At 60.3% G+C, this 22,215-nt stretch overlaps 2 protein-coding genes across 4 annotated transcripts; both read left to right on the top strand.

Moving 5' to 3' along the window:
* The first annotated feature begins 909 nt into the window (after positions 1-909).
* On the top strand, positions 910-10,319 carry PPM1J (protein phosphatase, Mg2+/Mn2+ dependent 1J). Its single transcript, XM_052815217.1, is given in 11 exon segments — positions 910-996; positions 998-1,170; positions 2,547-2,673; positions 3,204-3,527; positions 4,068-4,180; positions 5,688-5,772; positions 7,327-7,445; positions 7,676-7,739; positions 7,927-8,034; positions 8,178-8,329; positions 8,634-10,319. Coding segments are annotated over 11 exon segments (1,485 nt in total). The 5' UTR covers positions 910-924; the 3' UTR covers positions 8,782-10,319.
* A 1,857-nt stretch (positions 10,320-12,176) lies between these two features.
* Positions 12,177-22,169, top strand: RHOC (ras homolog family member C). Of its 3 annotated transcripts, XM_052815195.1 has the most exons (6): positions 12,183-12,277; positions 13,459-13,531; positions 20,177-20,334; positions 20,589-20,709; positions 21,028-21,158; positions 21,343-22,169. In XM_052815195.1, the coding sequence occupies exons 2-6, from the start codon at positions 13,525-13,527 to the stop codon at positions 21,514-21,516; spliced, it is 591 nt and encodes a 196-aa protein (XP_052671155.1). In that variant the 5' UTR covers positions 12,183-12,277; positions 13,459-13,524; the 3' UTR covers positions 21,517-22,169. The 3 variants fall into 3 exon arrangements, with proteins under 3 accessions (XP_052671156.1, XP_052671155.1, XP_052671154.1); XM_052815196.1 differs by lacking the exon at positions 13,459-13,531 and having other exon boundaries at positions 12,177-12,277; XM_052815194.1 differs by lacking the exons at positions 12,183-12,277; positions 13,459-13,531 and adding an exon at positions 13,566-13,730.
* The last annotated feature ends 46 nt before the right edge of the window (positions 22,170-22,215 follow it).

The following is a 22,215-nucleotide window of genomic DNA, read 5'->3' as shown; positions in this document are numbered from 1 at the left end:
GAGAGCACTGGGGCATGCGTGTCTTAGGAAATAGCCTCAGTTTTACTTTATGGTAGGTAAATACTGTGCTTTTTCATTTCGGCAGGTTTTTTGTTGTCATAGGAACCTAGAGGCAGGGAGGTGCTGAGGCTGGGCTGAGCTGGTGATGCTGTTTAAACTGGCAGCTCTTCCCCTCCCAGCCAGCGGGAATGTGTTGCTCTGGGTCAGCTGAATCTGCATCCTGAGCAGCGCTGGAGTGCAGCAGCCTGGGTGGAAGGGAGAGATTCGGCTCTCGGTCCTGTCACGTTAACTCCTTGCTCCTCTGCAGGCTGGCTATTTATTAATAGCCCGGCGTGACTGCGCATGGGTTGGGCCTCACCGACGAGCGCAGGGAGAGTGACGAAGCACCTGGCCCTGGCAGGGGATGTCGTACCGGAGTAGGTGGCTCTGCTGGAGCCCCGGGAAGATCCAGCCGGCAAACCCGTCTGCTCCTCTGCCGGCAAAGCACACGAAGGGGACCGGCCACGCGTGGGCAGGGCGACCCTGCCTCTCCTGCAGAGCCGTCTCCCTGCCTTCCCTCTGCCTCCCGCCGCCGGTAAAAGACTTTCCCAGCGCTGCCTCTCGCAGCCGCCGTGCTGCGCAGCTCTGGCTCATCCCTCCGGGGCTGGCGGCGGCCAGCTCCCCACCGGAGCCTCCCCCCCCCCCGGCCGCGTTTCGGGGCGGGGGGCTCTCCCTCCGCCCGGGGCCGCCTGCCGTCCCGGCTGTGCAGTCCCTGCGGGGCGATGCGCGTACGCGCTGCGGCGCTGAGCAGCCGCGCCGGCGGCCCCGCGTCCCGTCCGTCCCGTCCCCCCGCCTCCGCCGCCGGGGCGGAAGGCGGGGCGGGCCGCGGGGCGGGGCGGCGGGCTCGGCAAGGGCTCGGCCCGGCTCGGCTCGGCCCGGCCCGGTATGCTGCTGCGGGTGCGCGCCGCCGTGGCGCAGCTGGTGGCGGGGCTGGGGGCGGGCGCGCAGCCCCCCGCCGAGCCCCGGGGCGGCGGGGGACGGGGGGTCGCCGGCGGGAGCCTCCTTCTGCCGGCCGGCCTTCCTCCAGCTGACGCCCGAGGAGCTGCGCCGCGCCGACGACCACGCCGGCCGGGCGGTGCAGAGCCCCCGCGACGGCCGCCGCCGCCTGCCCTGGAGCACCGGCTACGCCGAGTGAGCGGGGGTCGGGGCCGGGCGGGGGCCGGGGCTGCCCGCAGCTGGACGCGCTCCGGCCGGGGGCTTTGCAGCCCCAGGGAGGAGGCGGGGGGGGCACACGGGACTGGCAGCGCTCGGCACCGGAGCGGGGTCCCCGGGAACCGAACTGGGTCGCGGGCAGCCGGCGGTGAGCTGCGCTTGGCTCTTCAGAGGCAGCAGATGGGAAGCTTGCTCTTTAAACGGCTGCTGACGGGAAAGCCGTCCGTCTGGGTTCGTGCTCTTGCCCATTCCCGAGGGTTTCGGGCTCCTCCGCCCGTTTTGTTTTCCGCACTTAGCCGCGGGATACCCGGTGTCACTGATGGGGAACCGACACCGAGGGGTGAAGGAACTGCTGCAGGACTCGGGGGGAGGAGGGAATTGAAGCTGTCTTGGGAGCGGGACCGGATTTCGACTTCCCCTTCAAGGGCCTGATTCTCTTCTCCTTTTACTCGCTGCGAGTTTCACCCTTTACTGAAGGCCGGCGGGGAAGGTCAGGCTTTGAAGACCACCTTTGCTGCTCAGTGCTGTCAGTCTGCTCCTGCATCTCTTGCTCAAGCTGATCTTCCCGATAACCTAGGGAGCTCTTTGAGATGTTAATCTGCCCCAGGAGATACTGGGGTAGGAGTACCCTGAGCAAAAACCACCTGGAGCAGAAACCACCCTCTGCTCAGCAGCAAGACTTCTCTTCTGTCTCCCAAGACTTCTTTCTGCAAACCACTTGAAAAGTCTGTACCCAAAGAGCTCATCCTGTTATGCATGTTTACAGCTTCCTCCCATGAGCAGGTTTTGCAATCTAGACCTGAAATCTGCTATGCCAGCATTGGCTGTGAAAAGTTAGTGTGACTCTTTTTGCAAAAGTTCTGCTGGTTTCACCTTCATCACCTTCTCCCCTCCTCCTCTGAGGCACCTGCTCTGTCTGAGAGGTGCTGGGTTTGATGGGATGTGGATGAGGCTGTAATCCTGTCTGTGAGTCCTGGCTGGGTGTGTGTGCATTGAGGCTGGTGCAGGTTTTCAGGCAATCGCTCTGCTTGGGGCAGCAGTGGGGACCTTCAGCAAAACCACCTTTTTCTGGTCACCTCCCTCGGTGGGTGCCTGGAGGGCCGCTCTCCCCTGGACCCAGCCGTGCTGTTGGGAGCAAACACTGCTGCTGGCCCCAGATCAACCCATGCAACTGGTCTGGGACATCTGCTTTCCTGGCTGCTGCTGCCCCAGGCAGGACAGGAGCACCTGCAGAGAGCATCCCTGGGGATGTGGGAGCATGAGTGGCGGTCGGGAGGGACGAGGGACTGCGGGGTGGCCTCTGCTGGAGTGTGGTGTGAAAGAAAGAGCCTCTACCCCTTGTTTCCTCATGGCAGGGTGATAAATGCAGGAAAGAGTCAGCACAATGAGGACCAGGCGTGCTGCGAGGTGGTGTTTGTGGAGAGAAGGCCCAGCCTGAGGGGCCGGCCGCCGTCCAGGGAAAGCAGCGGGGAGCTGGACGGGGTGAGAGCCGGGGCGGTGTGCGCAGGAAGGGACACGACAGGGAGGATGCCCAGGGGCAGGACGCGAGATGGGGCATGTGGAGATGCATGCGCACCGACGCTTCCCCAGGGATTCCCTCGGTTCCCAGGCACGCTGCCCCTGCTCCCTGCCACCTCCTGCCATCATACCCGCTGGACTACACTGGGGCTGGCTGGCCCGGGGAGGCTGCTGGCCCATGTGCCCTGGTGGGTTGAAGAGGTGGCTACCGCACTGGCCCAGTTATGCCTCCCCTTTGGGGGAGCCGGCTGCTGGAGATGTGCTGCTGGCAGCACGAGGTATCTGAGGCAGGGCTGGGCTCGAGCCAGGGACCAGCTGTGTCCAGATACCCTTGATCAGCTGCCTGCCTGCTCCTGCCTGCACTGGGCTGGCACCTGCGAGCTGGAGGCAAAGTCTTGTGTTGCTATCCTCAGCTGGTGACCCCAGCTGCTCCAAATTCCCCGTTCTCTCTGCTTCCTCACAGGCTTGCTTAACCTTCCTTTCTCTCCCCGCAGGGCAGGAAGGGTTTTTATTTCCACTATTGGGCCTTGTTTGATGGCCATGCAGGCAGCGGTGCTGCTGTCATGGCATCCAAGAGGCTCCATCTGCACATCTGTGAGCAGCTCCGGGACCTCGTGGACATCCTGCAGGACCCCTCCCCGCCTCCCATCTGCCTCCTGCACGACACGAGGGCTGGCCCTGCAGAGCTGAGCCGGGTGCCCCTCACAGAGGATGATGGGGAGGTCCCCAACGATGCTGTGCCACGCTTTCACCTGGAGAAAGCGGTTTCCCATGAGAGCCTGGTGATCGGTGCCATCGAGAATGCCTTTAAGCACATGGTGAGTGAGCCCCTGCCTGCAGGGATGCCCAGGGCATCCCCTGGGAGTATGTCTGCGTTGGCTTGTCCCCTCTGCAAAAGGCAGCTCTTGCAGCAAGGAGGGGGCTGCAGTGACGGCTCCTAGCAGGATGGTCTTGGAGAGAGCACTGCGATGCTCTCCCCTGTTTTGGGTGTCAGGACGCAGAGGCTTTGGGCTCCAGGCCTGTAGGGGTGCAGAGGGCTCCTTTGCACTTGGTTCCAGCAGTCCCAGCTGCTCCCCTCCTGTCTTGCTCTTCCCTGCCTGCTCCACTGCCCTGGTAAAGCCATGTCCCCAGCTGCACTGCAGGACCCCCGTTCCCCCAGCCCTGCAGCTGCCCCGGGCTGTGTGGGGAAAGGTGCCTGGGCCCTGGCTGAGCGCTGCTCCCCACCTGGAGCAGGCTCTTGGCTCAGCCAGCAGCTGAGGTGCTACTGGAGCAGCCGGGTGCTATTTTGGGCCGCTTGCAGCTTTACTTGCTGGCACGGGGCCTCCCGCCCTGCCTGGAGCTGCTCTCTGTCTTCCCAGGACGACCAGATCGAGCGGGAGCGGTCGTCCCAGCGCCTGTCCGGGGGCTGCTGTGCCCTGGCTGCCGTCTACCTCATGGGCAAGTTCTACGTGGCCAATGCCGGCGACAGCAGGTACGGCCCCGCAGGGCAGCCCTCGTCTTTCACCCGGTAATTGGGAAGCACCCCGGTAGAGCAGGGCGGTGCTGGAGGCATGGCTGGTGAGGAGCACCCGGCTCCATCCCTGAAGCTGGGCTGTCTTGGGGAGGGCAGAAGCAGCAGGACTGGGCAGAGCCATCCCCTGCCTGCCTGCATGCCCTGGGGAGAGCGTGTCCTGCTGTGATCTCTGCATTTGCCTGGTGCACAGAGGGGGATGCAGAATTGCCTTCCAAAGTCTGGGACTTGCTCCCTTCCTTCCCGGCAGCGTCCTGTCTGCTTCCCAGATGGCTCTGGATCACACCCTGGCCCCTGCTGCCAGAACTGGCCTGGGCTGTGAGTTGGCAACTGAAAATTGCCCTCAGCAAAACTTTCAAAAATGTGCAAGAAGTCATTTTAGGGTGCACTTCATACCAGTGAACTGTTTCAGGAGAAGGACATGCAAATCTATGTGCAGACAAGTCCCGTGGGAGCTTGGAGCCCAAGGATTTTGACTGATACATGCATTTCCTTGGGTGCGTTGCTGTAATTGCGCCTGGGTGTGTTCATACCCCCGAGCAACAGCAGGAAGGCAAGTCCACCTTATGCTGAGGGTGAAGCTAGTTTGAATTGCCCTGTATTTACTGCAGGGTTAGCTTGTCCTCAGCAGTGTCAGGCCAGCAAATACAGGCTCTGGTAAATTGTCTGAGGCTGGAGGATGTGCTTCTAGCTCTGGGACAGAGGAGGAGGAGATCCTTTGTGCCTCTGCTTTTGGGTGCGGGGCCCCTCCATGGCAGCAGCAGCCATGCGCACAGGGTCCTGAGGCTGTAACCATGCCTCTGGGTGAGGGTCCGTGTACCCTCCTCAGGCATCGGACACTGCCAGAGCTGGGCTTAGCCAGACCCTGCTGCCCTGGAGGAGACCTGCAGGCCTAGGTAGGACAGCAGGTGGGACAGCTGGGCCACCAGTGCTGGAGATCCTCGATCCCCCCCATGACATCCAGAAACATCTCATAATCAGACTTTTTTTTTTTTTTTAACACATCAAACAATCAGACTGGCCCCAGCAGTGAGCTGCAGTGCTGGTGTGGGCTGGGCACTTGCACCCATGTCCTGCTGCTGGTGATTTCTGTCCGTCCTGTGTGCGGGTCCCCTCTAAAGGAGGGCTTGCCACCTTTGTGCTGATCCTCTTCTAACTATATCCTCTCCTTTTGGTTTGCTCTGCTTCATTCTCCTCTGCCCCATGCTTCTCTTCCATTTTTCTCTTCCCCCCTGCCCCTATCCCGTGCAGGAGGGAGGCATGCCCTGCCCACCCAGGGGCTATGGGGCCAGTGGAGCCAGCAAGCAGCCCCCCAGCTCGGGGCTGGGAAAAGGGCAGGCAGCGGAGGGGAAGGGGTTGCATTGCCTGGGCAGCTGTGCAGGGAACCAGCCCTGGAGAGCCAGGCTTAGCTCCCCCGTCATGTCTCCTCTCCTCTTCTCTAATCTCATCCTTCCATGTTTCATTGCAGGGCCATTATCATCCGTAACGGGGAAATCATTCCAATGTCCAGGGAGTTTACTCCAGAGACAGAGAGGCAGAGGCTGCAGTTTTTAGTAAGAAAGACCTTTCTTCTAACCTCATTCCTGCTGAGCCACCTCCCAGACCCTTCCCAGCCCCCCACGCTGCCTGCTGGGCTGCCGCCTTGGTGGGGTTCCAGGGGCCGAGGGCAGCCCCACAGCTGGGACGCGCTGATGGCACTCGTCCATCCCAGCCAGCTCGCTGGGTTGGGGAGAGGCACTGGGATGCGGGGAGCTGCCCCAGCTCACTGGCGTGGGGGCATCTCGTGGCTGGTGGAGCCCTGGTTTGCTGCAGGGTCAGCTGGGGATCCTGGGCTCTCGGTGTGGGGCCAGTTTGGTGCGGTTGCATGGAGACGCTTCAGTCCATCTTGTCCTGCTCCTGCCTGGGGAACGGGGAGCACCGCCTGCCGCTGCTGTGGGAGCACCAGGCTGGCTTGCGCAGTGACCAGGAGGAGTGTGGCTCTGCTCCCTCCACCCGTCGTGCTCCCTCGCACGGTCAAAGGAGCTGCAGCGCGCGCGCCGAGTCCTAGTTTCTTCGCCGGCTGCTCCCTGGGGAGGCAGGGAGCTGACGTGTGCTAGTGGGTTTCTAGCTTTCCTCCTGAAAGCTCCTTCTGGCCTGGACAAACCCCCCTGTGCCACACAGGGAGACTTTTTAAGGTTATAAAGACCTCTCTGATAGCAGCACAGAGGAGGAGGCGTTTGTGTTGGAGGAGGTCTTGCTGGATGTGATTTCCTGGCTTGCAATGTACTTGGAAAAACACTGAGGCATTTTTTTCTTGAATCTATTTTTGAATGACCGAGAGGAGGAAACCGCTGTGAGCGGGATCCTCTCCAGCCGGCTGCAATGGGCAGGGGGCCAGGCGCACGCTTGGTCTGCTGCACGGTGCCCAGGCAGTGGTCAGGGCCCCCCTTCCTGGAGCAGGATGGGGCTCTCCTTGCCTCTGCACCAAACCCTCCCATGTTCCCAAGGGCTCTCCTCCTTTCTTTCAGCTCTTTCTTCCTCCACCTGCATTTTCCAGCGCTGTCGCTGTTCCTGGTCCCCTGCACGCTGTGCTCCAGGAGGCCCTGGGACTGCTGGTGCTGCCCCGGGAAGGGGCTTTGTGCTGCTTCTCGTCCCTCGTCACAGCCACAGCAGGGACATGGTTTCTGAAAAGACCCGTCGGCTCTTTTCCTCGGGCGAGTGCCCTGTGCTGAGCCTGGGGTCCTGGGAGGTTTGCAGCTGACTCCCCCTGGGCAAATTCCAGCTTCTCCTGGAATTTGCTGGGTTTTGATCCCTTTGAGAGGTCCTTATTTCCCAAAACTCTCCATGCAAAAGCTTCACCTTCTTGCTGGGTGTTGGCACAGCTGTCCCCTCTGGGCATAGCACAGATGGGTGTTTTGAAGCTGCTTTACCACTGCTGCCCATTTGAGTTGCAGCAGAGCAACTGATGTTATGCCCACCATGAAACACCGTAGCCGAGGTCCCAGCAGGCTGGCAGATCCCACGGTGCCCAGTGAGGTGCTGCGGGTGGTGCCAGCCGGCAGGGCAGGCACTGCTGCGTGGATCCCTCTCTCCCGGCCCTGCGGCTGAGCCGCTGCTTCGTCCCGCAGGCGTTCCTGAGGCCTGAGCTGCTGGGGAAGGAGTTCACCCACCTCGAGTTCCCCCGTAGGATCCAGCCCAAGGAGCTGGGGAGGAAGATGCTGTACAGAGACCAAAACATGAACGGCTGGTAACCCCCCAACCTGCCTGGCAGGCTCTGTGCCAAGGGGCGGCACTGGGGTCCCACGGCATGTGGCTGTCCGGCTCCAGCATCCCTTCCCGTGGGGTGGGGACTGTGGCACACTGGGTACCCGGGTCTTGAAGGGGCCTTGTCCCGGGGGATGCTGTGTCCCGAGCGGGCAGAGGAGGTGCTGGAAGCCTTCACCTGCTGATATGTTGTCCCTGGCTTATTTTAACCAGGGCTTACAAAAAGATAGAAGAGGATGACCTGAAGTTTCCGCTTATCTATGGGGAAGGCAAAAAGGTGAAGTGCTGTAGCAGGAGCTGTGGGGGGGGTCGCTTCCCACCTGCCCTCGCTGAATCGGTGGTTTCCAGCCTGGTTTTGCTCTGGTTTTGCTAGTGCCGTCACCGCTCCGTTGCCACCAATTCTCAGCTGGAATGGAGGTGGATGAAGTGGCTTAAAGTTTTCTTCTGATTTTGCTGTTCTCCAGGCTCGGGTGATGGCCACGATTGGGGTCACGCGGGGCCTGGGAGATCACGACCTCAAGGTGTTCAGCTCCAACATCCACATCAAGCCTTTCCTGTCCTGCTTCCCAGAGGTGAGCCTGGCTGCCGGCCGCTCCATGCCCAGGGGTTCCTGCAACAGCTGGAGCTGGTTGGGGTGACCAGATCCGTGGTGTGCCCAGTGCAGCGGGAGCCTTCTCTGCCCCTCACCCTCATCTCTTGTCCCGTTGCTTGCCAGGTCAGGGTTTACGACCTCACGCAGTATGAGCACTGCCCTGATGATGTCCTGGTCTTGGGCACCGATGGACTCTGGGATGTCACCAATGACAAGGAGGTGGCTGGCGTGGTGATGGAGGTGCTGACAAGCTACGAGCCCAATGACCCGTGCAGGTGAGCTGTGAGTGGGCAGTGGGATGAGCGTGTCCTGCTCTCTAACACCTTCCCTTGGCCTTGCTCCTTGGAGCAGTGTCACAGCCATGTGTCCCTCTGGCCTCGGGGCTGGTGCTGTTGCTCCACAGCATGCAATGCTCCCCTGGATGTGCGTATCTGAGCTCAGATCTCTCCTCTCCAAGGGACCCTTTCCTGCACCTCTAGCTCCTCCAGCCTCTCCCTTGCTAGGGACTGCAGGATGCTGCATCAGGGAGTCTGCAGGGTCTGGGGTCACTGCTGAGCTGCACTGTGCTGTGCCCCCCAGGTACACCATGGTGGCCCAGGAGCTGGTGGTGCGGTCCAGGGGGGTGCTGAAGGAGCGGGGCTGGCGGCTGGCCAACGACAAGCTGGGCTCTGGCGATGACATCTCTGTCTTTGTGATCCCCCTGGGTGGCCCGGGCAACTACACGTGATGCCCGGTGACCCCGGGGCAGTGGGGCTCACCTTGCCTGGACGGAGGTGAGCAGGACGCTGGCGCTGCCTCGGGGCCACCTCTCCCCAAGCACTTGTTTCCTGAGCCAACTGTGAGAAGAGTAAGAAACCTGGAGCCTCTGCCTGTGCCCCTGCCCAGAGCATCCCCCTCCACCTGCTGCATCCCAGCCCCAGGTGGTGTTGGAAGGGTTTTGGACAGAGAGCAGGGACTGGGGTCGAGGGATGTTTTTTGTGCTGCCACTTTCTTGATTGCTGTGAAAAGCCTAAAGGCTCCCTGGCTGCTCAGTGTGTCCTTCGTACCTTGCCCTGGGCCTGGGTGCACTGGTTCCGCCAGTGTGCAACGGCCATCGGGCTGGTGGGGCACTCGTACCTGGAGAAGTGGGTGCCTGCTGCTGCAATCATCTCCTTTCCCCCTACCCTGTGACACTTGCACCAGTGACACTGAAGCTGCTGTTGGGGCTGGGCACTGGGGCTAGGACGGGCTGTGGCCTGGGGTGAAGCCCTGCCAGCAGCTGGGCAACACTCAGCCCGGCAGAAGTCCAGTTGTGGGTAGTGTGGTGGTGGGTGAGCTTTGTGCTTGCCCTCTCCAGCCCCTCACGCCTTTGTCCCAGCCACGTACCTTGTCCTAGTCTCCAGTTTGGGAGCATGGGACAGTGCTCGATCACTGTAGCGTACTGAGAGCCCCGGGGAAGGAATGAGCTATTGCACTTGCACTGGCTGTGCCACAGGTTCTGCCCCCACCCCTCTTCATGCCTTGGATCACTGCTGTGTTCCTGGAGCCAATTATTTATTATTAACTGGAGAGCTGAGCTGGAAAATGTCTAAATCCTTTCTTGGTGTGGGAAGTCTGTATGAATATATGTCTATATTTTTGAGTGGTTCTAAGTTGGCCACTGCTGAGCAGCAGCTGCACACAGAGCAGCCCTATTCAGCCAAGCTTAACAGCTTAAATGTGCTGCATGGATCTGCTTAGCTGAGGGCTGGAAACCCACAATAAAAGCAGCTTGGTTGTGACGGGGGGGGAAGACAACTCCCTCCTTTTTCTTAATAATCTGGAAGCTGGTGCCAAGCAGACCTGTAGCAGCAGTTGATCTCTGCACGGGATGTTATTTTGCATCATACATACCTCTGACCTGGAGGATGTGCTTTGTGGGCCTCTGCAGACTGTTGCATCCTCCCAAAATATGAGGGGTGGTCCCATCCTGGCAGTGTGGTGATGGGGAGAGCTGGGCCATGCTCCCTTGTTTTGGAAAGGCTCTGTGGCACCAGTAGTTTCTGTCCTGCTGTTGCTGGGTGCAGCCAGCTCTTGTCAAGTGTCACCTCTAGTGAATGCTGTTTGTCTCTTGTAATTAGCAAGATGTAAATAAACTGGGTGCACTTAATGGGAAGTGAAAGTTATCCAGTGAGATTTTAACCTATTGACATCTTCTGTGCTGAAGGGAGCAGCGAGTGACACTGGGGCCGGGAGCCTGTCCTTGTGTAGCACTGTGTGTTTAAATAAAGGTTTTGCCACTTGCAATCCCACTTCAAAGTCTTTCTTGCAGAGCTCCTGTGAAGAAGACTTACCTAAAAGCCAATTAGCTCTGATTAATTTATGTAGGCAGGCTTGGTAGCAAAGAGGCCCAGGCAGAGCCATGTGACCTGCTGTCCCTCTGCCCTTGGCCCTGGCCAGAGCCCATGGAGTATCCCTCCCTCGCCCATGGAGAGTGGGAACTGCTGCCGGTCTCTGCATGGTGCTGGCTGGGGGTCAGTGGTGGTGGCCAGCCTGGTGGGGAAGGGTTGCAGGGTGGGTCAATAACCCAAAACAGGACCTGGCTGGTGAGCGCTGCACTGGGCTTGGATGAGGATTGAAAACCAGCAGGCGCCAGCCTGGCCCCCCTCGGCTGCTCCCTGCTGCAGGCAGCACATGGACACAGACAGGGAGCGGAGGGGAGGAAAGGTGATGGTTTTCCTGCCTGTGGGGTCCTTTCTTCAGGGAGTGGGGTGGGCTGTGGATGGAGGGACAGCTCTGCAGGTTGTGGCTCCTGGGGGAGCTCCCAGGAACTTGACTGTGCCCAAGAGGCAGATCCCTCTCGGGGAGTTCAGGTGTTCCAGCATCAGCTACCGCCTGCCTCTAGGGTGGGCTGCCTGCTGGAAGCATCCCTGCTGTCCCACATCCCCCTGACTGCCACCCAGTACTCCTGGTGCTCTCAATGCTCATACACGTTTTCCTCACACCCCCAGCTGCCCCGCACTTGCTTGCACAGCCCTATTGCCCTGGCGCGATGCTTTTCGTGCTGGTGCCTGAGAACTGGCTCTGCTTTTCCAGGTCACTGCTTGGGAGCTGCTGGGTAGGGCAAGGAGGCAGAGGCTGCATTTAAAGCTTCCTCTGTGGTCCCCTTTTTTACTACGGAAACATTTCCTTTGGAACCAGCTCCTGGCCTGGGGCTTGATAAATTAAGAAAAATTGTCTCCGAGCCCTTAAAATAGCAGCAGTTTATGAGCCTGGGTCTGGGCCAGGACCCTGGGGCTGCCTTTCCCTGGCTGAGTGACAGGGACTCAGCCCTGCAGCTGGGGGGGGCGTCGCGGGGGGGGAGCAGCCACCGGGTCCTCCCCTGCCAACAGCCCGCGGTGGGCAAGGACAGCCGAAGCCCCCCTCCCGCGGCACTGGGGTCATCTCGGTGCGGGGCCTGACACATCACAGCCCCCCCCCCCCCGCCGGTGCCCCTGCGGAGGGGACTCGAGATCCTGGGGACAGGGCATGTCCCTCACGCCCCCGGTGGGAAACGGGGCTTTCCTCAAGGAGCGAGCAGCCCACCGGGCAGCGGGGTGGAGGGGGGGGGTTCGGCCGCTGGCCCCCGCCGGGATCTGCCTTCCCTGGCAGAGCTCGCCTCTTGCTAGCGGTGGCTCTTGTCGCTGCCACAAATAACGCTCACGGGGGGCGAAGGCGTCTCCTCGGGAGGTGCTCCGGTGCGGGAGGATCCCCGGTGAGGGGCCAAGCACGGGGTGGGCTTCGCTAGTGGTCCTACCTGGCGGGGGGGGCGGGGTGCTGGGAGCAGCAGCTCAGCCCTTCCAGGCAGCAGCGGGTGCTCTGGGAAGCCGAGCGCCTGGATCGCCCCTCTCCCTACCCGGCGTCAGGAACCGTAAACCGGGAAAACCCCCTCGGGGGAAGCCCAGGCTGCCCCAGCACCTCCCTGCCCGGCCGGGCTGCGACCAGCCCGGGGATGGCGTCCGCGGGGACAGAGCGGCAGGTCCTGGGTGTCCCCGGAGCCGGGATGGGGGCTGCGGACGGGGACAGCGCGGGGAAGGGGCCCGGCCCGGCACCGCCCTTCGGCTCGGCCCGGCCCGGCTCGGCCCGGCCCGGAGCGTTCCCGCCCCGCCCCGCCCTCCGCGGGCGGCCCCCGGCCGGGGCGGCGCCGCCCGAGCCGCGCTGCGAAGCCGGGGCCGGAGCTGGGACCGGGAACGGGAACGGGACCGGGAACGGGGCGGCGGAGAGAGGTGCGGGCTGGGCTGGGCTGGGCACCGCTCGGGGTGCGGGGCCCTGGTGGAGCTGGGCGGCGGGGGGCACTGCTGGGGCTGGGGGGGACTGGGGGCCGTGGGGTCAGTGCCGGGGAGGGGGGCAGCGGGGGCTGCGGTCAGTGCTGGGGTCCGGGCAACTGGGGTGTGGGGTTACTGGTGGGGTCTGGGGTTGCTGGTGGGGTGTGGGGTCAGTGCTGGGGGGGTCAGGGGCACTGCTGGGGGAGCAGGGCGTGGGGGTGGGTGCCCCAGCCGGGCTGGGTGGGGTGCAGCGGGACAGGACGGGATGGGTGTGCCTGGGATGGGGTGGGGGTCCCCGGGCGTGGGGCAGGGGTGGGTCAGTGGCGGTTCGGCCGCCGTGGGTCGTCCCTCGAGGGTGGCCTTGGGCCGAGGGTCCTGACTCACCTGGGCCAGGCTGGGGTGAGAGCCCGGGGGCTGCTGCCCTGTCCCACCATCCCTCCCCACAGCCCCCACCCCAGCAGCGTCCCCATGCGCGGCCTTGCTCGCGGAGCGGCCGCTCTGTGTTTTCTTCAGAAAAAGGAAAAAAGTTCCCTTTGTTTACTGCTGAGCTCATTTTTAAACATTTATATTAGGGGGGCTTGCGGGGAGCAGAAATAATTGTGTAATGTCTTAGGAGCAAGGGAGCATTCCAAAAGCATGACTGCGCGGCCCTTTCCAGCACTAACAATCTGGCAGCCAAGTCTTCCCAGCAGCCGCCAAACCCCCCAAATCTAGCCTTAGCCTCTTGACACCCCCCCGAGAAAATGGCAGCGTGATCCCCAGGTTGCTTCGCAGGGCACATCTGTGCGGGGGGTGGGCTGGGAGTGGGGACCCGGCTGAGCCACCCGGGGCCGGGCAGTGGCACTGCCACATCCCCAGCAAAGTGTTCAGGTTGTGAAAGCAGAGACAGGGAGGTGGCAGCTTTGGCTGTCTATATTTCACTGAGACCAGTTGCATCTTATTTTAATTTTGCCAAGTGCCTTTTGGTGTCAAAACAGTTTCAATGTACGTTCAGCTCCTCCTTCTCAGCTGCAAGTAGTATAGGTAGAGACTGTGTGAGATTTTACGGACTTCGAATTGAATCCGTGATCCTGACAGCTACAGCTTCTCCAGGGAAATGTTTTTTTAAGTGGAAAATAAGCCAAGTCACTGTCTTCCAACAGGTTATCGGGAGCGTTTAACCAGGCTCACCTCCTAACTTGCTGTTTACACTGGAGAGGCGTATTGACATGAAAAGTAAGGAATGTATTAGCAAATATTGATTAGCCCTGGGGCAGCAGCAGTCAGGCATTGCACAAGTACAGGCATCTGCTGAGATCGTGGCATGTTATTTGAAGCTTTCAGCAAGACCCTTGTACTGCCGTGAGTCTGGGAAGGCTGTCACTTCCGTGGGAGGTAAAATAAGAACATGGCATGATGACCTTTGGAAAAGGAGGTAAGGGCAGGCAGCGTTTTCCCACAAAGCTCGAGCACTTGTGGTTCAAGCTTTGTTTAGGCTTTAGAATTCTTCTGGTCCAAGTCCCTTTCTCTGTTTTGCTCGTGGATGTTTTTGTGGGATTTAGCAATGAAAACAAGCCAGCCTGGCCGCTCTGCTCCGGGTCCGGGCGGTTGCCCTTTGCTGCTGCACTGGAGCATGCTGTAAACCCAGGCTGGCTGATCATGCCCAAAGAATAGCTCAAAATTTTAGAAAAAAATCAGGAAGATGTAAAACTTAAGCACTGAGTTTGAGCTCCTTTTTTGATGATCGCTCGTCATGTGGATATGGCAGGTCTAGGTCTTAAGAAGGTTTTGGGCAGCTTTCCTGGGCGTAAATACAGACCATTTCCTCAGTGCTCAGTGCCGGGTAGTTTTGGCAGCGGTGGCAGGCGGGACAGGGAGGCTCTGAGCAGCAGGAGCCGGCGTCACTGGTGGGTGTGGGTCGTGCTCTGGATGTCAGCGATGGTTGTTGGCGTAAGCGAGGGCTGGAGGCTGGTCTCCTCTGTGCCACACAGAAATGCACAGCTTGGCCTGCCCGGGGGCTGTGCGAGCATGAAATTGCAGATGCTGCTGTGCCAAAACCAGCGCCACTTTGATCGTCCCAAAGCTGCGATCCGCCCGGGAGCTTAGAGCTCGGGTTCTGCCCTGGCTGTTGCGTTTCCTTTTGGCATTGCTCTTCGCTTCAAGCCCTTTTTGGAATTTTTTTCTGCTTCTGTATAAGAGTCCCTCTGATACCTGAGACAGTTGCCAGGACACTTGTCCTGTGCTACCTTTGGCCGTGGTTTAGGTGTCTCAGCAAATTAAATTCCCCTCGATGGGCGTACCTGTCAGATTTTAATTTGGAAGTTTACTTTCTTTTTCATTGCACCAGCTGTGCCAGCAAGTCCTACGGGCTAAAACCGTTTCTGTTGTGAAACAGCACCGGGGGGCTTTCTGCCAGTAATGCATGCAAATGACCCGTGTACCTCATTCTGTCCCCAAACGCCTTCAATCCCCTTCCAGTTACTTTAACCTGGGGACAGCTGTGGCCTTGACACACACTTTGGTGGGGTTCCCTGCTTGTGCTGATCGGAGCCCTGACCTGTTGGGGGGGTGGGAGAAGAGATGCTCCCGGTGGGTTCTGGAGGGAGGCACCCCCCCACGGTGTCCCCCGCCCCTGGGGCTCCAGCAGCGCCCATGGTGGCCTGTGGCTGTCCAAAGCGGCTCCTGTTTGCCCAGTGGCACGTCTGCGGGGCCCTGTCCCGAGGTGCCCTCGCCTGGGGCGGTGGCAGCAGCCCTGTGCACACACACGGCCACGTTTAGAAGCGGAGACAGCTTGTCCTTGGCTGCACTGGTTAGGAAACATTTTCTGTGTTCCCTGCTAGTGTTTTGTGCTCTCTGGATGCTGCGAGCTCCCTTAGGTCCTGTCTGTATCGCAGGTCGCACAGCCTGAGCTGAAGGCGTGTGTTTTGGGGTTTTTGAAATCCAGTTAAATGCCTCGTGGCGGTTCTAACCTTGAGCCTGGTCTGTACTGCATTAGCCCAGCTCCTTCCCAAACAAGAGTTAAATCAAAACAGCCCAACCCAGCACTCTGGATGCTTTTGTTTGTTAAACCATTGAAAATTTTAGCAGAGCTGAAGACACAGCAATGCCAGGAAGATCTCCGTCTGTTCAAAGAGGTGGTTTTCCTTCTGTGGTTGTGTCGCAGTGCTGGGGGGTGCGGGTGGGTGCCTGGGCTTTGGGGTGACGGGGCTGCGTGCAGTGGGCTGGCTGTTCCCTGAGCCTCCAGTCCAAGGGGAGTGACTGGAGAGCTGCCAGGGCAGAGGAGTATTTGAGTATTTTCTAATCATCCGACAGGCAGCCTGTAAGGAGATGCTTGGTGGCAGCTCTGCAAGGCAGGAACACAAGCCCGGGTCTGTTCTCCCATCCCTGGCCAAGAAGATCACCAGGGCAATGCCAGCGGCTGCAGGAGCACTGCCTGGAGGCGTCACCCTCCTCCTTCCTCCGCTCTCTGCTCCTTCAGGACGAGGAGGTTTTGTTCGGAGTGGGACATCTTGCCAGGCTTGGGGGCTGTGGGGAGCTGGCACTGCCACAGAGGCAGTGCTGGGGGTGTCCCTGCAAAAGGACTGCTCCCACGGCTCCATCCCCGCCAGCCCAGCCCAGCCCTGCCAGGCTTCGGGGTTGTGCCTCTGGCCAGGGCTGTGGGCAGAACAGAAATTCAGCTGGTTTTGCTGATACGTGGTATGACGGGTCTGGCCGGGGTGGGGCTGTCAGCAGCAGTGCTTGGGAATTTCTGGTTTAGAACAAAACCCCTCTGTTGGCTGGGGGAGCTCGTGCCTTGCCAAGGAGGTTCGCTGAGAGATTTCTGTCCCTAGTTTGAGCCCTACGTGCAAAGCGTTAACATCTTTCTCTGCCATTTCCTGAGATCCTGTAGCAGACACTGCATGACGGACACATCCTGCTGCCAGAGGAATTCCCCTTTTCCTGCTCAGCAGGAACTTCACATTTTGAGGCACCAAGCTGGGAGAGGCTGATAATGCAAGGGCTGTCCTGGACCCCCAGCTTGTTTTATGGTGAGGGCTCTAGAATAGCTGCTTGGAAAGCAGAGTGGTGCAATTTGGTTTCATTTTGCCATTTCTTGGTGTACTGAAGGAACTGCCTGCTCAGGATTAGGCCGGTGCCGGCAGCGTGGGCGCTGCTGGCGGCAGTGGCACAGACTAAACCTGCAGCCATCCCGGTGTGGTCCCAGCCTGCCCTCAGCAGTGGGCGCAGGGCCGGGCGCGGGAGCCCTGCGGGGTTTGACAGTGCTGCTCTGCGGGAGATGCCAGCACAAAGCTGCTGCTCCCTTTTGTTATCTCTGTGAATGAGCAGGAGGCATCTCCAGTGAGGCACCTCAAGTGCTGCTCACGCCTGAAAACCGCAGTTGCTGTACGGGCCGGGTTGGATTGCCGACGTGGCTGGGCAGCCTTTGCTGTAACTCGGCGTGGTTAATGCTTGGCAGTGTTTAAAATCTGGATTTCTATGTCTGTTGTGGGCGACTGTGTCCTTTTAATCATTTGGCCTGCCAGCAGTTGTAGTAAAGCTATCCTCCTCAAATTGTCTTCATGTTTTCCACTCTCTCTTATCTGCTTGCGATCTGGCAACAGTGCAGAGCCCTTTGCATCAGGCTCCAGTGTCCCAGGGACTGGCCTCGTCCTGCTGAGTGCCAGAGCATCCCTGGCAGAGGAGCTAACCTCTCCCCGAGCAGAGTGCCACCAGCATCTGCTGTTGGTGCCATGGCAGCTGGCTCGCGAGGCGAGGGCACGGATGGGGTCAGCCCAGCCGGCCACCGAGGCACACAGCGCTCACAGCCTCCTTGCCCTGCTCGCCTTTGGACGCCAGCTCTGGATTAGTAATGGGCTATTTCTGGATCGCTCTCGTGAGTAATGGAATGAATTGTGCTGAGATTTTGGGTGGGGACAGTGCCTTTGCCCTCTGAGTCACTGCTCAGCATCATGTCAGGCTCGGGAGCTGCCGGGGCCCAGAGCCGTCCCAGGTCAGGGTGGACATCGGAGGCCGTGGGAAGGAGCTCTGGATGCGGTGACTCTGCTCAGTTTGGAGCATCTGCTGTCCCCCTTGCCGGGACGGCGTGCAGGCAGGGGAGCGGCGGAGGGGAGCTGGCAGCCGTGCAGGGCTGGCTGCCGCACTGCGCTGCGCCGCTCCGGTTGTTTTTGTTTTAGGTCTGATGTCTGGCAGACTGGGCACGGGCAGATCTTGATGTCCGTCTGGGAGCGGGTGTTTGTCTCCCCGGGGCACCCGCTGTTCCTTGCGCTGCGGATGCGTGTCCTTCTGCGTTGTGTGGGTTAGATAGTGGCGTGTCCCACACCAACTTTCTTCCTCCGTTCGTCTTTGAGATCCAGAGTCGAAAGCAGCAAATCACATTTTGCTGTGGGCAAAGAAGCTTTCTGTCTAAGTAAATAGACTTTTTTGCCCATGAGCTCTCCTCTTCCGTGCTGTGGAGATGATGGCTGGAGAGAGGACGAGCCTTTGGTCAGATGAGAAGGATGGTTTGCAACAGGGGTGATGTGTTTCTTGTGTCTCCAGGAATATGCTGACCTCGAGAGCTTTCCCTCCTCAAGCGTGCAGGAGACAGCAGACTCCTCCAGGCCTTTTATCTGCCTCTATAACACAAACATCGTGTCTCCTTGGGACGAGCTCCTGGCCGGCTGCCCGTGCGTGGGGCTGAGGGTGTCCCTGGCCCAGCTGGGACAGGCAGGAGCAGGAGGGCACAAGGAAAGGGGATGGGAGCTGTGCCGGTGGGTTTCCCCTCCGTGCTCAGCCCCTGGCACTGGGACCCTTAGGGCACTTTAAGTTTTTTTTTTCAACTTCAGTGTTCCACAAACGTGCTCACTGTCTATGTAGACATGCTGCTCCACTGGGATGTGTGCTTAACACTGAGGCTCCTGGTTGAGAAGTGCCGGATCCTGCTGGATGCAGCCCTTCGTCCTCGCTCTTCTCGCCTTATAAGTGCCGGCTTACTGTTTTTATTAATGGCTCCACAGCACTCAGCAGCCATGAACCATTCCTGCTTCGGCTTGTGAGCCAAGGTGCTTGTAAGCTGCAAAGATGCAGGGCTATGGCAGGGTCTGGCCTGGATTTGGGTGAAACCTTTCTCTCTTCTGCCCCAACCACACGGTTGGGCAGTTCAAGTGGTGAGAGCTGGGGTGGTCCCCGAAACTTCCCCAGGGGTTTGTGTGACAGCTCTGGGGAAGTTTCCTCCAGGCAGGAGCTTAGTGGTGACTTGCTGAGTATGCAGATGAGAGGAGCTCTCTTCAGCCTGCTTTTGAAATGCAAGTCAGCCGCTGAGTCTAATTTCTTAATCCTTCACTTGCAGCTAATTATCATGCAGCCTTACTCGGGTTTTTTTCTTTTCCTCCCTTTTCTGTTGGCCCAGGACACAGGTGTCATCACCCCGGGAGAGGACAGGCGCCAAGCCTTTGTTAAGGCTGGGTGTCAGTGCCCTGGTTAAAGGCCAAGCTTGCGATGGCCGGGCCTTCCCAGCATGATCCGCTCCCAGCCTTGCAGCTCCCTACATTAGCATAGGTGTGTGCATCCTTCCCGCATGGTTATTTCCCCCGAACCTCCCCAATGCTCCAAGCCCGAACTGCCCCTTCCAGTCCGGCCACCCCGGGCAGAGGGGGTTTGGAGAGGGGCAGGGTTGGCTGCAGGACGTGGAGCGTCCCTGCCTTCGTGAGCAGTTTTCTGGTCACTTATAATTTCCCCCAGCCCACAGAACAGCATGCGCCTTTCCAGGGATTAAACCCTGAGCTGTCAGTGTGTGTCTTGCCCGGGATTTCTGCAGGGACAGAGAGCTGGTGATGCACGTAAGGAGTGGGTCGGGCTCTTTGGACTGAAGCATCTGGGAAGCTGGGGATGGGAAAGAGATTTTGGGCCCGAGGTCGGGGGGGATGTGATCCCACCACGGCTGATTTTCTCATGCCTCGTTCACTTGCCACAGCAGGCGTTTTGTGGCATCATCCTGGGTGATTCCCAAGCTCAGCTGTAATCTCCTTTTGAAACTCAAGGATGCAAAGGCATAGTTTTACTTGCAGGACTGCATCCCTTTTACTTGGGGCAGAAAGCAGCTTGCTTTACTGCAGGGTGTTGTCTCTGTTTGCTGAGTGATGGCTGGCAGTTTCTCCCGCTTGCCCGTGCCAGCGTCGGCTCTCAGTCGTTATGTGGCAAAGGCTCCTTTGTCAAACGGGCTGGGACGGGGCCAGCCCGGCGCCGGGTGCCAGGCACGCAGGTCTTGCTCGCCTGGACCTCTGAGAGCTCGGCTTGGCGTGTTCCTGCTGCTGATCGGATTATTTGGGAGCCGGTGACTGTGCCTGGGTGAAACCCAGAGTACAGTTTCTGCCCTGAAGAATTTATAATCTGAAATAAAACCAGCAGGTGTGTGTGACTCCTAGGATATCAGAAAAGCCATTTGCCTGGGGTGGTGGCACAGCGAGAAAGCCCAGCGTGGGAGGGGTTGGATGGCCGGGGCAGGAGCCTCGCTGCCCGTCGCGGTGGGTGAGGCAGAGCGGTTTGTCGTCTTGCACGAAGTCCCTGCGTGCAGCCGCCAGCACTCACCGTGGCTGGGGCATCGGTGTGATGGTTCCCCTGGCCGCGGCTGCAGCGATGGATGTAAATGGTTCCAGTCAGGCTGGTTCTTGCAGTGCCGGTGAGCCGGTGCGTGCAGGAGCTGGAAGTGTGCCCGGCGAGGCCGGGAGAGCCGCTGTCCTGGCAGTCCCTGGCTGCTCACGCTGGCGTGTGCCCAGGCGCCCGTGTCCGGTACCCACCCCGGCAGTTGTGCGAAAGATTTTGGGGCACGGGGGGCCAGGAGGGGCTGGGACCGTGGACTGCCCACGGCTGCTCTGTCCCGCTCACCCGCTTTTGTCCCCACAGCGATGGCGGCCATCAGGAAGAAGCTGGTGATCGTGGGGGACGGTGCCTGTGGAAAGACATGTCTGCTGATCGTGTTCAGCAAGGACCAGTTCCCTGAGGTCTACGTGCCCACCGTGTTCGAGAACTACATTGCCGACATAGAGGTAGACGGGAAGCAGGTAAGGGCTGTCGCGGGGTGCCGGACCTGTTGCCGTCCCCTCGCTCCCACGGTCCCGCGCTGGCAGTGCCACCGCCCGGCTCGGATGCTCCTGCAGCGCTCAGGGGAGCCCCACGGCTCCTGCGTTTCTGGGTCATCCTGAACTTGCCCCAGTTTGAGGAAGACCGTAGCTATAACAGAGGAAGATAAATCTGCTCGCTCCTGGCCTGCCAAGCCATCTGCAAGCTGCTGAGCCATGTCCCTCTCCCCTCCCAGGTGGAGCTGGCCCTGTGGGACACAGCGGGTCAGGAGGACTACGACAGGCTGCGGCCCCTCTCGTACCCGGACACAGACGTTATCCTCATGTGCTTTTCTATCGACAGCCCGGATAGCCTCGGTAGGGACCAGGGAGCAAGGGGGGACCTGGTGCTCCCACAGGACTGGGTGCTGCTGCTAAACCCCCCAGGGTCCGGGAAGCCCCCGTGCTGCCCCTCTTGGGGATGCCAGTCCCTCCCCTTCATCTCGGGGCTTTGCACGCACCGAGGAAAATGCTGGGAACTTGCTGGCTTGGTGGAGGTGGTGGGAGAGGAGGATGGCATGGGGTGAGCTCTCCCCTCTTCCTATGGGAAAAGCCTGGCGCTGGTTCCTGCGGCTGCGAGGAGGCTGGGGGGGAGCAGCCCCCCGGCTCAGGGGAGTCCCTGTGTGCTTCTTGCAGAGAACATCCCCGAGAAGTGGACGCCAGAGGTGAAGCACTTCTGCCCCAACGTGCCCATCATCCTGGTGGGGAACAAGAAGGACCTGCGGAACGACGAGCACACACGGCGGGAGCTGGCGAAGATGAAGCAGGTGGGGGCACCCTGGGTCCCGCTGCCTCGGCCAGCGACGCGGCTCCCCCCGTGCCGCCTCGCTGGGGCTTCCCTTTGCCGTGCCGCATCCTGGTGCTAAGGGCTGGATGCCCCCAGGGCAGTCACTGTGCTTTCGCTGCTGTTTTCTGGCGATGTTTCCGAACCCTCTTTTTAATGCTTTCTAGGAGCCGGTGAAGCCAGAGGAGGGGAGGGACATGGCCAACAGGATCAATGCCTTTGGCTACCTGGAGTGCTCAGCCAAGACGAAGGAGGGCGTGCGGGAGGTCTTCGAGATGGCCACCCGCGCAGGCCTGCAGGTCCGGAAGAACAAGAAGCGCAGAGGCTGCCCGCTGCTGTGAGCAGCCCCGCGGGCCGGGAGGCAGCTCTGCCTGCGCCGGCACCCGGCTGCCCTGCGCCGCGTGGGGAGGGAGCGCTCGGACGGCCGAAGCGGGACCTCGTGGTGCCAGTACCTGCCCCGAACCCTCTGCTCGAGAGCTGCCACCCAAGCCCGCGGGGTGTCCCTGCGAGACTCCGCGGCCGTGAGGGGCCAGTGCCTTCAGTACCCGCTGCTCTCTATGGGCCGGGCATTTGCGTAGCTCCCCGTGTCGCCCCGTTTTGTACCCACATCCCTGGTTTTGCCTCTCCCGTGGGGATTGCTGCAGTGTTTGCTCTCCCTCCCCAGCTCCGGGCAGGTGCCGCAGGAGCGGGAGGTGCTGCCGGCTGCTGCCCGCAGCTCGTGTGCGGGGTCTGCTGGGCCCTCGGCCGCGCGGGCAGCACGCACCAGCGTTTTGTACAGACTTGCCCAAGGCAGCTTTCAGCCCCGTCTGTGCGCGGAGCCGGGCTCGGCTGCTGCCCAAAGCACTCCGCTCTGGGACCCGTGCTGGGGTAGCGCCTCTGCCCAGCTCTGCCAGTAACGCCTTCTTTGAGTCTGCATCGGTCACGGACTTAGCACCAGTAAACTGAACTGCATAATTGGGAGAATAAATGCAAACTGGTATTTTAGTAATTGTAACTCTGCTTGTGTGGCATCCTTCTGGCTGTCCTTTGTGCCCCTGCGC

The sequence above is a fragment of the Harpia harpyja genome, chromosome 19, assembly GCF_026419915.1.
Source record: "Harpia harpyja isolate bHarHar1 chromosome 19, bHarHar1 primary haplotype, whole genome shotgun sequence".
Taxonomy (NCBI): Eukaryota; Metazoa; Chordata; class Aves; order Accipitriformes; family Accipitridae; genus Harpia; species Harpia harpyja.
This window is presented reverse-complemented; position numbering and strand designations above follow the sequence as displayed.